At 42.8% G+C, this 17,432-nt stretch overlaps 1 protein-coding gene across 49 annotated transcripts in view; it reads left to right on the top strand.

The window, feature by feature from the left end:
• rims2a (regulating synaptic membrane exocytosis 2a) overlaps positions 1-17,432 on the top strand; it is a 175,220-nt gene that overhangs the window by 109,226 nt on the left and 48,562 nt on the right. For 8 of the 49 annotated variants that reach the window (XM_036005995.1, XM_036005998.1, XM_036005996.1 and 5 more), the window contains 7 exons: positions 142-313; positions 882-1,035; positions 3,587-3,655; positions 6,097-6,235; positions 6,560-6,661; positions 12,942-13,127; positions 14,905-15,011. In XM_036005995.1, the coding sequence (XP_035861888.1) occupies positions 142-313; positions 882-1,035; positions 3,587-3,655; positions 6,097-6,235; positions 6,560-6,661; positions 12,942-13,127; positions 14,905-15,011 (929 nt within the window). Of the gene's footprint in view, positions 1-120; positions 314-881; positions 1,036-1,889; positions 1,917-3,586; positions 3,656-6,096; positions 6,236-6,559; positions 6,662-8,584; positions 8,651-9,955; positions 10,073-12,941; positions 13,128-14,904; positions 15,012-15,383; positions 15,417-16,787; positions 16,839-17,432 lie in introns of all 49 variants that reach the window. The other 41 variants (XM_036005989.1, XM_036006003.1, XM_036006005.1 and 38 more) reach the window with 25 other exon arrangements.

Below are 17,432 nucleotides of genomic sequence, written 5' to 3'. Positions count from 1 at the left end.
GAAGTGGACATTTCATTCTCATCATCAGCATGCCCCGGTGATGTGTGCTTTGTGCTGTGTCGTGTTATTGACCTGTTGTATTCGTGGCTCTTCCCCCATCATGGTTGTAAATAAAAACAGTTTGAATTATTGTTCCTCTAGTGACAAAAGCAAGAGGAGAACAAAAACGGTAAAGAAATCCTTAGAGCCCAAATGGAACCAGACCTTTATGTATTCGCCGGTGCACCGGCGGGAGTTTCGGGAGCGCATGCTGGAGATCACTTTGTGGGACCAAGCCAGGGTGAGGGAGGAGGAGAGCGAATTCCTGGGAGAGGTAAGGAAACCAAAGGCCGCCCATCAGGGACACTCACTGACAGTATCTCAGCTAATCCTCCTGAATGGAGTCAAGCCCTTAATAAAGACCCTTGACCCTTACAAGGTTCTGGTGGTCCAGCCTTTTTTCCAACATGGACAGTGATCTTTGATGATTTTATTTCATGTGTAAAACTGTTACGATAAATAAACACACCTTGGTAAGAGTGAAGGGATTGTTTGGGATTGATGTTGACTGTAAGAGCTCATTGAGTATTGTGGCACAAGTGCGTGTTGCTGTAATTCCATCACTGAGAAAAAACTATGTAAGTTTGTGACCATTGGAGTGTAGGGAAGAGGATTAGGGCCACAAGTGAAAAATGTATTTGAGTTCAGAGTTTGACTGTTTTCTGACTTTTTTTGTCAGAATTCTGAGAAAACAGTCAAACTAATTTATTCTCAGTGTTCTGTCTTTAAGCACAGAATTCTGACTTTAAAATCAGAACTCAAATACATCTTTCACATGTGGCCCTAATCCTCTTCTGTAGGAGTGAAGCCATTTTTGACCGTGGCTTTTTTTCCTCTGGCAGATCCTTATTGAGCTGGAGACAGCTCTTCTGGATGACGAGCCACACTGGTACAAGCTGCAAACCCACGATGTGTCCTCCGTGCCGCTCCCACGTGCCTCCCCGAACGCACAGCGCCGCCAGCTCCACGGAGAGAGTCCCACACGGCGCCTCCAGAGTACGTAACGCCTCTGACTCTGCCACTGACACACACACACATACGCACGCACGCACGCACGCACGCACGCACGCACGCACGCACGCACGCACACACACACACACACACACACACCCTTTTTTTAATATCTTGAAATAATGAAATTAAATAATTTCATGAGGCAAGACAAGACATTTGTTGACAAAAGGCTGATTTACCCAACCATATGCTTAAGCACTAAGTTAAATAAATAATTTTACTCAAACCCAAGACAAGACATTAAATTGTGTGGCTACATTTTGAAACTTACTAAATAATCTTGTCTACAATTGTACACCAAAAAATAGAAAATGAAAATGGCGGCACCCATATGTACATAGGGAGGATCCTTCTTTTACAGTAATTCTTCCTCCTTTTGATTCTGATACAGCAGTGTTAGTTTAGCAGCATACAATTTAGGAAATTGGGCTCAAAATGTGAAAGCCTTTACCAATAAAAACATGTTCCAAAGTGCAGCTGAAGCTACTGTGGCAAAAGAATGTCTTCTTTTTGTTTGTTGAGACTGTGGACAGTTGTTGTAGTCACTGTGCTATGCCAACATGTGCTTTGTTGCCAGAACTGGCATGCAAGAAACAGTACGGTTACAGGATAAAGTCGAGCTAGACTTCAATGTGGCCAAATTCTTTGAGGCAGGTGAATAATCAAGCCCTGTCTTAATAAAGTAGACCTCATTTACAAATAGGGGTTCACATACATTAGTACAGCACTTGGTTTTCTGTTCCTGCTTTAGTTTATGAAGGATTTCAACAGATGTTGTTTTTGCGCATATTTTGTCTATGCATGTCACATCAACCTTACTGCTTCTGCTTTTACAGACAAAGGCTCATATTCATACAACTCAGGTAAAGGCCCCCTGCACTCGCAGGCAGTGCTGCTCTGTGGAGCGTCTGAGTGTTCTTCTGTCCCCTGCAAAGATGCTTCCTTCTGCCCTGATTCTCCACCTACCTTATTTTCCGCAAAGGGTGTATGTCTCTGCTGCCTTACATGGAGTTCAATGAGGGGAGCGGGTGTAAATTTTACACGACTGGTTTGAGATCCACTCAGGGTATCTGACACATGCACGTTTTGGGGGAACACAGCTTTAGGACACAGTGGTCTCTCCCTCTCTGTGTATTCACCTGTAAACTAGCTCACAATCCTATCCTGCTACCTGAAACCATATCCTGCTAAACGTGATGTTATAAAAGACAAGGCTATCTGCCAGTTCTGGCAGACAAAATATACTTTGATTTTGACCATTTGCTTTTCCTCTGTGATGCATATTTGTTATTTATGTTATATATATATATATATATATATATATTATTTTATTTTCCGTTACCAACATTTTCCCTTTTAAGAATGCACAAAATGCTTTTGCCCCGATGCAAACTTTGCAGCCCATTCTACTTTGCTTGTGTTTGTGTGTCTTGAATGTGAATATGTTCTTGAAATTGTCCTGCTTACTCTTCTTAATCTCCCAAAACAGGGAAGTATATTTAGTTAGAGAAACGGAAAAAAGAATAAACAGATAATAATTTCTTGACTTGTATTTCCTCGAACCAAACCCCAAAATAGCAAATTTTCTGACTTTAAACTCAGAATTCTGACTTTAAACTCAGAAAATTATACATTTTTCACATGTAGCCCTACTTTTCCGTAGGAGTGAAGACATTTTTGACCATTCCTCTGGCAGAGTGTGCTGTTCTCATCACTGTTACATTCTGTGACCAGATATACTGGTTAACGTGCTTCAGACGACTGTAATGTAGTCTGAGTTACACAGGACTGCTTCACTGTACTGCTCCTACTAGACACTTAAGGCTTGCTCGCTTCCCCCAGCAGGAAAATTTTCTGGGCGTTTGCGTAAGTGTGAGGTGAAAGAGCTGACAGCTGGAAAAAGTCTCCAGCCAACTGAGCTGAGAGGTTGGGAGCGGCACTGCCAGAGTGCAGCACTTGTCATTTCTGATAAAGCACACTTGTCCAGTTGATTTAAGTTGACTTAACGGTGAAGGCGGTGGTGTTTGGGGGAGGGGGCTTCAGGGAGGGGGTCATGCTTTAAAGAGAGGGGGACAGGGAGGGGCCAAAAGGCTACTGGGAAAGATGAAGAGCTGTAACGCCATATCACTTAAAAGTGCCACCGTTCAGATGAAGAGAGATCTGCGTTTTTTTGTTGAAGTGGAGCAGTGAAATGCAGCATTATTTGTCACAGCCGACGCATATTTTCACGTATATTATCCAAAACGCTCTCTTGCGGGGCCGTTTGTTGTATTTGTGGGTTGCGCGGTGACATGAGTACATTGGATGAACATCTTATTGGATTCTGTTAGAACCTTCGGTGCAACCAGTAAAGATAACACTCAGACCAGGGAGGCATAACACAAAATAAAATGGGTGAATAAATAAATGAACTAGGTAATGAAAATGACTTCTCCCTCTTCCCCCATCTCTCTCTTTCTGTCCTCATCCAATTCTGCACCCCCTTTTGTCTCCCGTGTTTCCCCATGTTTCTCTCTGTCTCTTTATTTCAAAGGATCCCAGAGGATAAGTGACAGCGAGATCTCAGACTACGATTGTGAAGATGGTGTTGGGGTAATAACAGGTAATACATTAAGGTCATGAGACGCATGAGTGCACGTGAATAAAATCTTTGGTAATACAAATGAATGAAATCTGAAAAAAGTGCCAGTCTGGAGTTAAAGTACCAAATAGATTCTAACCAGGCCATATTATAGTATTTATTATTTTATTATAACCTCCTACATGCCACCATCTGTCAAATGCTTCCTAGGCCTGAACAGCGTACAATACTGTTATGTATCATATTAGCAGGGTGAAATGGTGCAGCCCATAAGCAGCAGAGAGATTTTTTCTGAACTGCTAGTTGCTGTTCTGCTGTACTCACCGAGGCTCCAGCAGCACACCCACGCTACACATCAGAAAAGGAGACACTCTGCTGTTACCAGCCAGAGAAACAGAAAGAAAGATACTGAAAAATACTTAAAATTTGCCCACTTCAGCTATCAACCTCGGAGGATATTTTGCTGAAATAGCTACCGAAGCCATCGAAATAAATAGAGGCTTGCTTTTGTTTTCTCGTGCAAAAGATAATGTTGGCAAGCACTATGTTCTTTGCTATCGTCTTTCAATTAAAATCAGCCTTGTTCTCGCACTTGAAGACCACAGAAATTGTGCTGCCCTTGTTTTCGAGGACCGATGTTGGTAAATTGCAGAATGGAGACAGCTGCCTGCACTGTTGATTAAGTGTGTGGTACATGTTTCACATCCCTATTAGCAGACACAGGCCACGGAGAAGAAGAGAGGGAAAGAATGTAGAGAAGAAATGCATTGGAGAGGGAAGAGAATAGATTCTGTCAGACAGATAGACAGAGTATCAGCATGGGCTTGCTGATGATACTGTAGCTGAGGGAAATCCCCCTCCAGCCTCTTTAACATTCTCATCAGCCTCTCACTGCCTCACCATGCCCAGTCACCTTCACTTCATTCACAGTGGAGGGAAAACCCCTTCGCTCAGCTCTGGTCACACCCTCCTCTTTACACGGGCTCCACCTTATCTCAGTTTACCCTGCAGCCTTTGTATTCAACTGCTGACACTATTACTTTCAAATGAGGAAGAAAAACATGTTTTCATTGCACTTTATTTTATGGTACACCAACTGCCAGGTCACTAATTGTCTGGTACATACAGGACAGCAGTGGACTGCACACTAGTAATTACTCCACATTACATGCCTATGTAATCCTGTGCCCCGTGCTATGTATAATTTCTGTTATTGGACTCTTTTGATGCAATGGAATTTTAGAAATGAAAAGTCAAATTTGACCATTTGTACAGTGCATTTAATCTTGCTTTGATCCTACTTCTGCTCTGATGCACTCCTCTTGTGAATCCCTATTAATTGTCAGTAAAGGTTCTTCTTTTCATACTGTATGTGCTTAACAGGCAGGCTGTACTCATGCGTGAAGCAGCATGTCAAGAGGAAGAATAGACTTAATTTGGCTCTGCATGGAAGTTGATTGCTCTGCTGCAGGAGGCTCTGTGTTGGTGCTGCTGTTTAGAAATGGCAGATGTGTTCCCTTTTTTAAAAATCTAATCTGCATCATAATGATGAAAGTATATTGTTAATTTCTTCTCTTTCTTTCCGCTTCATCTTTAGCTAGTGTTTATTAAAATCTGTATAGAAATGGTAGAAGTACATTATGCACTATTCAGTTTTTTCGGAATTTGACTTGCATCTACTTGGATCATTTAGTTTGAAATGTGTAAATTGATTGATTGTTTTAACTATTATGCACAGCTACCTCCCATCAAAAACAAACCATATTTATATGTCAAACTTGTGTAGGCCAACATTTCTTAATTTCTTCAATTTTTCTTACCTTTCCTTCTTTTTCAACTTTTGATTCATGGGTTTTCTTTTTAATGTGCTATACACGCTATTGAATATCAATCAACTTTAATAGCGCTAAGCATTGACCTTAACCATGGCTGCTTGCCATGTCTGATTATCGGGTAATGAACTCTTTCAAGTTCAATGGACTAATCAGTCTTTCAGAGAAAATTCATTATAATGTTTCACTTTTTTTTTTAAATGTTAACACAGCAGATGGATTCTACCTTTATTGAAACGTAGTCCTCATCTTTGGAATGTAGAGACTCAGCATAATGAAAAAAGAAAATCTGTGCCTGTGCAGATTAGCACCGTTTTATAAAGTTTGGTCTGTTTCTTCTAAGTTATTACAGGGTGGGGTTACACTGGATCTGCACCATTAGCTGTCATATGTTTTCATTATCAAATGCTACAGATTTAGCCATATCACTCACTCAAAAATACAGAGAATTCACAAGGTGATGAAGTGAAATTAGCACAGAAATTGAGTGTGACTGTCGTATTTGTCTTGCAATTTAAAGCCTGCCACTGCAATCATTTTGGTGTCAGAATATTATTACAGATTCATCTAAAAAAAAAAGAATCTTGTCCCTCTTTCCCTCCCTTCCTTTATCCACTCTTGTCTTCACAGACTACCGGTCCAATGGCAGAGACTTCCAGAGCTCCACGTTGTCTGTCCCCGAGCAGGTGATGTCGTCTAACCACTGCTCTCGATCGGACGATATTAACCGGGCGCGGTCGCGCTCTCCCAGCGTTCCCCCACCCTCCAGGTAACTAAAGCTCAGTCATCTTCCTGGGCTTGATTTCTGGGTGGACACTGTGTTTTGATTTTGTTTTGAATATGGATGTATTTAACACCCTGTTGATATATTTCAAGAACAAACACATGTTGAAAGAGGATGCCTTAATGTCCATGCGTAGGGGATCCTTAGAGATTAGGGATTATACTGCCACATCACCCCAATGTATGAATGCGGTATTTCTGGCGGTTACTCTGAATGCCTCACATAAACATGAGGCCATGTGCCCCCTGGCCAGTAGGGGGCAGTGTGTAAATTACATGAGGGGTGATCCAGTCCACTTCTGTCACACAGCAGAAGTCTGGACCCAGCCTTTGACCTTAGGCCTTCTCAGTACAGCTCCTCCACTAGAGTGGACCACCACAGTGTGTCCGAAGATAACTACTCACCTGACAGGTACACACACACACGCTCTCCAGCTTACACTTGTGTACAGTACAGTAGATGCATGCACATCCGCGGGCATGCATGAGCAGATGCTGACAGGCACAAGTGGGGGCTGATGAGTTGACATGCAGGGAGGTGTTTGTGCGAGCCTACACTTATGCACGACGTCGTTTACCTTAAACTTTCTGGAAGGTGATGTTGTCTGTGAGCGCTTTTGATATTTCTTATATTCGTGCTTTTACAGAGCAACCTTCTTCATTCCTTGGAAATACTGCTCATGACACAGTGGTGTGGATTCCCTATCCCTTAGTACTTGCTTCCTCTATCTTCCTCGCATCATTTATACAAACAGTATTTCTTAAAAAGAGGAATCTTGGGCGCCTGGTAGCTCACCTGGTAGAGTGGGCGCTCATGTATAGAAGTTTACTCCTTGGTGCAGCGGCCGCAGGTTCGACTCCGACCTGCAGCCCTTTGCTGCATGTCACTCCCCCTCTCTCTCCCTTTTCAAGTCTAAACTGTCCTATACAAATAAAGACCTTAAATGCCCAAAAATAATCTTTAAAAAAAGAAAAAAAAAAGAGGAATCTTATCGTTAAAAACAAACAAAACACAGCAAACAGCCAATAAACAGTATGATCCTGAATGTTTTGTTAATTCACCAAATCATCAAAAAAGTCGTATCACAGTTAAAATCCTGCATGAACACGAGACTTTGGTAAGACTGCACTGCGTAATTACACACACTGAGTAATTAACAATTAGCTTTTTTACCATCTTGGATTCAGAAGGCTAAAATTATGCAGGAAACATTTAGAGCCAATGCTCATGCAAATGCTGCATACAGTATACATTATCTGCATGTATATCACTATCTTCCTGAAAATGGTGGTCAGGTGGTAATGAGGTTGTGTTTGCGTTTTCTCCCCAATCACACGGGTAGGTAATTACTGGTTTATATGATTGAAAGAATGTATGCTACACCCACATATAGTATGAGATCACAAAGCTCAATCGCCTTGGGCTCTGCAGGGGGGGTAGCGGGCGGGGCATGTCATGGGCCGCTTCTCTCCCTTCCAATGGAAATTTATCAAACTTTATTGGTGTGATCATCTTTTGTTTGACTTTGTTTTGTTTGCTTGATAATGTGGGATTTTTTTGGCAATCAATGTCACTATTGATGTTTTTTCTCTTTGTTGTTGTGGTGTTCTTTTATTTTTTTGTTTTTTTTGGTTTTTTTGAGAACAAAAAACGCGAAACAACCGCAACACGACTGCGGTTTTTGTTCTTCAGTGCTTGGCTAATGTGCTTGGACGGAGGGCGCACGTGTGGGATTTTTTACTATCCATGGAGGTGAAGTACCGCAGGGAAGCTAGCATAAGTCGGCGGAAATAAGCACCGAAGGAATGTCGGCAGAGGGGGGAATTTACTCTACAAAACGAGACCATACTAAGAAGAGAAGAGCGGGACGGGGCGGGGCCGGGGTGTGCGGTGGCGCGGAGTCCGCGGGTGGGAAGGGGGGCGGAGGCGCGCGGGCCGCTTGTCGAGCCCCCAGTTGAGGTTTACGCGGCGGGCTTTATTTTCCGTGTGCTTCGTGTTACTTGCGGCCTCCTTGTGTAACAGACATCTCCTCGCCATCCGATCTCTCAGCCTCTCTTTATCTTCCTCGCCTGTTTTTCCTCTTTGAAACTGTTACATCAACCTTTCCTATGAGCTTTCTCAGTCTCTTTACAGCCTATTTCTTTGAGAAATCTCTCGTTCTCTCTCCCTCAGTTTCCTCACCCCTCCATCTGTCTGCCTTTGATTCTGTCTATCTCCAATCCTTTCTCTCTCTCCCTCTCTTCTTCTCCTCCTCCTCCTCCTCCTCCTCCGCTTCTTCCTTGGCGCCATCTCAGATCCATCTCTGTCTTCTCTTCTTCCTCCATGTGGTTGCAGCCATTTTCTCACCCTACCTCGAACCAGACATACTCAGCCTATCGATGATCCTCAGAAGGACCCCAGGTAGACTTTTACCTGAGCATGCATGAAGCCCTCATCTCTGCATCTTTCCAGCCCAACACCGCCTCAACTCCAACCCGCAACCCCTTTCTTTTCTTAAGGGAACCTTTCAGTTGGGTGTTGAACACATGGCACTGACACATGCCACTGACACTATGGCATGTTTTTCTGTCACTGTAAGAACCTCATACTGTAGTAGTCACTTGACACTCAGGCTAACTTAGGGCTGGATATCCGTGAATTCGAAAATTGGTTCCTGAACGATCCTACCAATCAAATAAAACCAATAAAATCCATTTTAACAAGAAGAAATTACAACGTTACAATGAAAACTTAACTGTACAATACATTTTTTACACCTTTACACCTATGTGATGCACACTGTAGTCAAGCCTCTCAAAACACAAATCACACACACATGAGCCCCGTCTCTGTGTGAGTTTTTCCTGTATGCCTCTACAACGTGTAATGTTAGACAGCCAATTGCAAGCAGTATCTTGGTAGAAGCATGCTGCATGCTTATTGGCTCACTGATGCTGATGAGATCTACTCCTTTAGGTATGGAAATTTGGTATACTCAATGCTATGGAGTCAATTCGGTCGGTGCCTAATAAAGTATGGAAGTTCGGTACCCAGCCCCCCCCTAACTACACTGTGTTAAAGCACACCACACCACATAGTTTTTGATGCACCGAAGAGGCTGCTTCCTATTATCCGGCCATTGTCAGTGCCATCAGTGTTGTGCTGTGTTAAGTATATATTTCTTCTGCACAAATCAATTATATACATAACCTATACATTACCTTTTAGTAGTGCAGTATATTGAAAAAATGAGTGACTCTGTGGCCATACACTTCATCCATCTAGTATCAGCATTGCTTATTCTCTCTTTTCATCATCTCAGTCATTCTCATAATAACATTCCTCTCATCTCCAAAAATGGATCACGTGAGCAGGTGTGATTCCTAGATGAGCTAAATCCTCATTTTTCTTTTCACCTTATCCACCAAAAACAAAGTGACGATGGCAATACTGAAAATGGATAAGTGTTCTATGTTTCTGAAGCTTTGTCCAGCAGAGGTGGTTTCTCCTGCAAACACGTTGATTCATTCATAGTGAAGAAGTGTATGTTAGCCGTAGCTCTGTGGGAAGTTCAGACGGAGAATGGATAGAGTAAGTCTGTAATGGGAATACCAAAGGTGTACTCCACGTTTTCTTCCTTTGCAGGTTTTTTTTTAAATTTCATGTTACTTCCCCTTTTGCTGAAAAAAAATGAAATGCTGACCAGTTGTGATATTTTTTCGCCAGCCGCAACCATCGCGTGTATCCGATCTGCCGAGAGGAAGCAGTCAGGTTACTGCGTTCCACTAGGATGGCCCGCGCCTATTCTGAGGGCGCCTACTCCTCCGACTATGACTACGAGAGGTATTAACATGCACTGCTGCTGCATCTGTGCATCCGCCATCTTGTGGTCTCCTCAAGTTGTCCCTCGTCCGTCTTTAATTTCCCCGTGGTCGTACATGTGATGACAGAAAATGATATCCTGTCTGATATCGGTTTTTGTTAAAGCGTCATCACAGCTCTGAAGTTGTGTCAGTGTAAAACAATAACACACAACTACCTCTGTATGTTGAGGCTCAGAGCTATTTGTGTTGCTGATGCCAGCTCTATGCATATACTGGTTGTTGAGTAAAGTGCTGGCCAGCACCTGACTGTCTCTTCGTTGATGTCCTTGTTCATGTACCCATGCACATTATACCAACAGCGGTATGTTGCTCAGTGGTGTGTGTATGAATTTTAGTGTTGTCCTTTTCTTTTTTTTTTCTTTTTTTTTTTTTTACAAGCAGCTGCTTCTTGCTCACCTATACAATGGCATCTGGGATGCATTGCTCTGAGCTGCACAGTAGCTTTGTAAATCCTCTGTTTGCCCTTTGGCTTCTTGTGTCTAGCCAAAATGAGCTGCCAGGGCCGTTTCAAGCACCCGGCCATAGAAAGGCCTGCTGACACCCATCCATCTCCAGGACCCACGCCAGCGTTCTAGTGCACCAATAAAAAGAAAGAACTCACATCCCCAGAGAAACGCTGTAAATGACTCCACTTTTTTCTGTCTTCAATCTTTCGCCTGCTGCCATCTGGCTTTCAGTCAGGAATAACGTGACGTTTGTGCCATTTCTCTCCTCTCCGGGAGGAAAAAAGTGATGAGTCCTCAGAACCCAGCCCGAGAGCCTGACTGACTTTATTAAAGTGTCACAAAGTTTCCCTGAGGCCCAGCTTGGCTCGACTTCAGGCTCAGCCTATAGCCTAGATAGCCATTAACGAGAGCCCTCCGTCTTCTTGTCTCTCCCTTTCTTTTGGTCTAAAAGGAAAGTAGCTAGCACCTCAGTGTTATTCACAGAGGGATAGAGTAGATTCCCTCTCCTCTCTTCGTACAGTTGGTTTCTGTCTGCACCCAGGCAGAGTAAAAGCAACACTAAGAACTGAAAAGAAATGAGGGTAGAATAAAGAAACAAAAGGAAAATGGAAGAGGAAGAAAAGACGGAGATGAGCAACAGAGAGCATTAGTAGAGTTTGAGCCTTTTGACAAGTGTCTTAGTTTAGGTGGTTTCCCCCCAGAACATGAGACAATGTTTGTCATGGTTCTGTTGTTTCAGTGCATCGCCCCAGAGTGTACCCCGAGCGGGACAAAGCCTGCAGCGTAAACGCATCAAACCAGCAGCTTTTCCAAGTACAGAAAACTAATATTTGGACTCAGTTTGAGAAAATAGTGAGCAGTGCTATTCCACAGTTCAGTATGCTTATGTCATGGCTATATCCATCAAATTACACCTAATGAGAAGTTTGATTTGTAACAGACATAACCTTCACATTGCCCATTAATCCTGGGCCATAACAACCTCACGATGTGAATCCACTAAATGATAATGTCGACCATCACTGTAAATGACTGCAGATTAAGAATGTTAAAGGCTACTTAAGGTCACTGACTGATGAGCCTTTGTTTTGCTATTGGAGACAGAAGGGACATCTCCTCTACTGGACAATTTTTCATACTGCAAAAGGCTACAGACACTACAAGGCTTTGACAAGATTGACTTATTCATTCAAATTCAAATGATTGAAAGTAAAAGTTTTTCTTCCACATTCTCAAAAATGTTCAACAAAGCCATGATTTAGAAGAAAATCTTTTGGTGTCTATTAGCCTTATTAGAAGCAGCTCCCACCTATTTGTATTGTACATACACAAACTCTCCTGCGCTTCAGAATAAGAATGGTATAATGTTTTGGTTAAATACTGTTTGTTTTATTTATGAACTTCTGAAAGGGATACGATTTACAAATGTCACAGTTTCACAAAAAATATTTCCTTTGCTTTTGTGATATGTGCATTCAGGTCTATGAAAATGTTTTTTTTTTCTTCTTCTTCTTCTTTTCTCCCTGCAAAGTTAAACAATATCCATATAAACTATCAGTGATTTTTCTTGGTTGAGAAACCTCACCTGCCTTTTTTCCTCCAGCTCCTCAGATCAACAAGATTTGCCTTTATCCTCACTGTGCCAAAATACTTATGACGGCCGGGCATTTTTCAGGAAATACCAGATATATCCAAATGCAATGTAAAGACACACTTCACTTTTCCCTCACATTTCACTCTACCTGAAACAGACTGCAAATGAACACTCACCCACCACGTGAAGAGAGGCAGCACATTGTCCCTGCTAGGTCTGCACTACCTGAGGACTTCACTGTTCATTCACCTAGCCCTTTTAACATGAAAGTGGTGTTATCTGTTCTCCAAGAGTTGCTGAATAATTTCATTTTTTCACTTTAAAGGACCATACCTGTATTTTTGCTTGTTTCAGCCAATTTACTGCAAACATTTATGCAAATCATATAAACTTGACATTACGGCAGACCAGCGTCCAAAATAGGCTGTAGGGTCATTTTTGAATGGGTGCTTTCTACTTTACATGCGTTATTAATATACTTTCATTTTCATACAGCTTACAGCTTATGGAGACATGTTTGGTAGTCCATGACAGTGAATATCATGTCAACTGCAAAAAGGCCTATATGATATGGAAACTGGTCAGCAATAATGTTGAATATAGTATGTGATTTGTATCAAATGGGTTAAAACGTGCAAAAAAAAACCAGGTATGCTGCTTAAACACATGCACTTCGGAGGAGTTTTGAGGGTGCAGCTAATTTCCATACTGTCCACCCTGCCAGCATACTGTCCCTGCCCTGCTGGGGCCCCACTGAGTGCCTGCCTATCTCTCAATAACCTCTGTAGGAACCACGGAGCCATGGATAGACACGAGTATCACAGCAGGTCCCGCTCGGCAGACCAGCGGCCCACTATAGAGCGCCCCACATCCCGCTCGCGCTCCACTGAACGCCCCCACGACTCTTCGCTCATGAGGTCCATGCCGTCTCTGCCATCTGGGAGGTCCGCCCCCCCCTCACCTGCCTTGACGAGGTGTGACCCAGATCGGAGACGCTAACCATCTTAGCACAGGAGCAGACTGGAGTTTTTAGTTGTACAATCATTTCCCTGAGGCATAGCTATTCTGGCGGGAGGGATAATTTAAACATTAACTTAAAACATCAATAAGTAGACTAAAATTACACAGTAGCATTGTTAGACTAGAGCCCAGTGAATGCATTTAGGCCAATATTATGCTGTTAACTAGGAATATGCAATATAGACATACAGAGGTCTTGCAACTCACAATATCTAGGTTAGTTAGTTAGCCTAGCTACCAGGCTAGCTACCTAGTTTACCAAAATAGCTTCATATTAGGCTATTTAGATAAGCCAGGTAGCCTGTTGCACTTCATGACATAGTAACAAATGAATCAAAAGAAGTCATTGTTTTTTATATTCTTATGTTTTGACAGTTGTTTTTCCTTTTCTTTCTAGCTAATTTCTAGCTAGACGATAACTACTTTGTAGAAATCTGCCATTCTTTTTCTCCAACACTAAGGTTTGAATCAACCAATAGGATTATTTCTTCCCCCAGAGCAGCTCTGCCTCTGCTAAATGTTTGCATCACTAGAACCTTTGTAGAACTCCACCAGTTCAGACCCCGTCCCATGAGCTCCCACCCACCCCGAGCCTGACTAACTCACATAATGAACCCCCCCCAACAAAACCCACATCCTACCACTTACCTCCCAATACCCTGCTTCCCTGCCTCACCTCACCTCACCTCACCTCACCTCACTTCACCTCACCTCACCTCACCTCACTTCACCCCACCCACCTAGCCACTTTCTGTTTTGTCCCCAAAAGCACCGGTGCTGTATTTTGGTTACACATGTTCCAGGCACGACAACCCTGACACCGTAGACGGCGTGCTGATGTTTTTTTTAATTTGGAACACACTGCTCATACGCTTGCGTGAGTATAGCAGTGATGGGCCAACATTTTACTTTGATTTCATTACTAACATCAACTGAGGCCATTTATCCTGTGATGGCATTCTCTTCTGTTCTTTTTCTTCTTTTGTTTTGAGTTGAAGCCTTTTGGGGACAGTCTGAACGCATGGTCGCACTGGTCTGCTGTTTCTGCATTGAACTCTTCTCTCCTTGCAGCCTGATGATTGGACTGTACATGCGATTCACACCTGGCATCTATTTTTTTTTATTGCAGCTCAGTTCCCTACAGTTGATGTGTCCCTCCACTCCCATGCCATGTGCCAAACATCATTGCTGTGTGCATTGGTTTGATATTTGGAGATCCAAAAACACTTTGTAGATTACAAATAATCAGGAACATCTTTACAAAGTTACTAAATGCAAACATATTTGCACAATGTAAAAGAATGTCAAGCTGTAATCTGGTAACATTGAGCTATAAAACAACTATTAGTTCTGTCACATAGAAAACCCACTGACAGTGACACGCATCAAAACAAGTACATATGTGACCATATATTTAAAGTAGAATGGTCTAGATCTGCTCTGTATGAAAAGTGATACAAGATAGATTCTGTTGGGATTTGACTCCACTTGACATGCATTTTATGCTAAATTAAAACTGATATCAGTCTGCCATCATGGTAGATAGCTTTACTTTTTTTGTATGTTAAGCTTTACCTTCTCCAATCAAACTTATAGCTTTGCCCTTTTTGAGAATTCCTTTACTTTTTTCACACTGTGATGTGGGTGGGACATGGCCAGGCCCTGCATCCACCCCCAGATCTTGTCCTAATTTGTTTCTCACCCCATTGTCCACTACTGTTTGTCATGTAGGGCGCATCCTCGTAGTGGATCAGTCCAGACCAGTCCCACCAGTACCCCCATGTCCAGTAGACGAGGACGGCAACTCCCACAGCTTCCACCCGCGGGGAAAGAGAGAAGTAAGTCCCCTGGTTGTGTTCTGTTTGTATTACAGGTTTACTGTCTGTGAAGAGACGCACAGAACAGACATGTCTATTAGTGCGATAGTGTGTTTCTGTCCAGTACCTCCTAATGATATCGTTTTTATTTGGTGGCCCAGCTGATTGGGGGCTGAGGAAGAGCTTTGGTTTCACAGCAGCTGCTGACTCTCACACTTTACTTTTGACTTGAGACATGAAGGATTTTTATTTTCTGATGGAATCTTTTAGTATGAGCTATGAATATATCTTCTAAGCAAAGATTTTCTTTGTTGTTTTATGCTTTATTGGTGTTTACTTTTGCCTTTCCATCCATAACATCTCTACTCGGTTCCTTTTCCATTTCTCTCCCAGAAGATGGAGACGAAGGAACAGAGCCTTGTGAAGGTCTGTACCCGAATGTATGGGTTTAGTCTTTCAGACTGGGCGTGCTGGTTGAGCTGCACCTCACTCTGAAGGCCAAAATCCTGTCTGCAATGGCGGGTGGCTGGGTTTACTGGAGGCTGAGCTTCCTCTGTGCTCCTTGAACCCTCCCTCTGTTGCAGCTGTGTTTAACAGACACTTTAGATGTTGTGTGCCGTTGTGTTGTACTTACCCGTAGGCCTGTCTGGATTCTACTATTGATTGTACCAGTGTTGTGTTTGAATGTTGCCTCCCTGTCTCCATGTTTTGAGTTATACTCTCGATGTATTTGTCTGGAAGTTATTGACTTATTTTAACTATTTGGACTGCTGAGATACTTCACCAAAGCTAACATAATGGTCTGTATCTACCAAACATGGTCAACTTAAGGCGTTGTACTGCGATGAAGGCACCATAGTTTGATCTTTCTGACATCTTCAAAGTGACATTTGAAGTCTTATTTGTTCCTCAGCACTCCTTTTACAAAAGTTACGTGTTGTAGCGACTTTTGACGCATGCTGTAAGTAGAGCCACAACGAAATCAGACACAGTTGAAAACAAAGACTGTCGTAGCTTTGCAGCGACTGGGTCTCAAAGATAGAGGGGGGGGGGGGGGGGGCTCAGGCAGTTTTGGAGAACTTGTCAAAGCACTCGCAGAACTCTTTCATCATTGTCAGAGTCCATGAGGGCTTTCCCTGTCTTCTGTACAGCAGCCAACAAGGCTCTCTCTCTCTCTCTCTCTCTCTCTCTCTTTTTCTAGCTTCTTCGCTCTCTCCTTTGCCCTCTCTCTCTCAGTCCTGCCCTTCTTCTGTATCTGTGCCATCCTTTTTATCCCTCTGAAGCTCTCTCTGTCTGGACCTCTGCATCGCTTCTTTGTGTCGCCTTTTTCCTCTTTATTCCTGCCCCTATCTCTCTTTCTACTTTTTCTCTTTGTCAGGCAGTTTGTCCTTTCTCACTTCTCTTTTTCTCTCTCTCCTTCTTTCTTTGCATTTCTATCTCTCACTCTCACTCTCTACTGTGCCTTTCAGGACAGTGTGTGGGTAGTGTGGGGGGGGGGTATTGATCTGACCTTGTGCTGTAGCTCCCACAGAGCCGTATGGCACTCAGCTTATGTAATGCAAATGTCTGTGTGTGTGTGTGTGTGTGTGTGTGTGTGTGTGTGTGTGTGTGTGTGTGTGGCGTTTTATGGACTGGATCCATGCTATTGCCCCTGTCTGATTACAGAGAAGAGCTGGACTGTTGATAAACCTGTGATTGTTTTGTCTCGCTGCTGTGCTTCGAAGTTTAGTCATACCTCATACTGGCACATTCCTAATTGTCTCATATGTTATCTGTTCATGTATGGCGACTCCTAAGAGGGAACAGGGGAGGAGCTCGGGGCACCTGAACCCCAAAACAGTCGCCCAGGTGTGTTCATCACTACAGAAACAGCCTTTAAACCAATCCTGAAGCAATGAGATTTTTTGTCTCCATTTTCTTGAAATATGTGATGCCGTTTGATTTTTCCTGTAAAAAGAAAACTGTTCACGAAGAGTTCAAAAAATAACTCCATGTTTATTCACAATGGATATATTATATACATACAAGCTCTGTTAAGAGTTAGGACCTTGTGTGGTTTTTGGATGAGAGCAATGTACAGTATGTGTTGATCTACAGTACATTCATCCACAGGCTTGAATGAACGGCCAGACTGTTGGCAGAAACTGGAGTTCCCCGCAGTTTCCACTTCCTACATTCCCATCTGTTTATGTGGCATGCTTCTGTCCTTTGACTGTGTGGTACTATTACTCAACACATGCCGTAGCTGAAGTGCTGACTGACTTAGTGGATACAGTGTAAGATTTCTTAAAAAAACTCCAAAAAAAACAAAGCCACATTCTCTTTTTAAACTGTCTATAATTATTGTGCTCTGAGTGATACTCTGCAGGCCAAATTCTGCTGTAAGAGGGTTTTATGTTGCATTACGAGTATAGTAACAAACGCATGGTGCAATTAACCACA

The sequence above is a fragment of the Sander lucioperca genome, chromosome 10, assembly GCF_008315115.2.
Source record: "Sander lucioperca isolate FBNREF2018 chromosome 10, SLUC_FBN_1.2, whole genome shotgun sequence".
In the NCBI taxonomy this organism is placed as follows: domain Eukaryota; kingdom Metazoa; phylum Chordata; class Actinopteri; order Perciformes; family Percidae; genus Sander; species Sander lucioperca.
The sequence above is the reverse complement of the archived record's forward strand: the minus strand, read 5'-3'. Positions and strand labels throughout refer to the sequence as shown.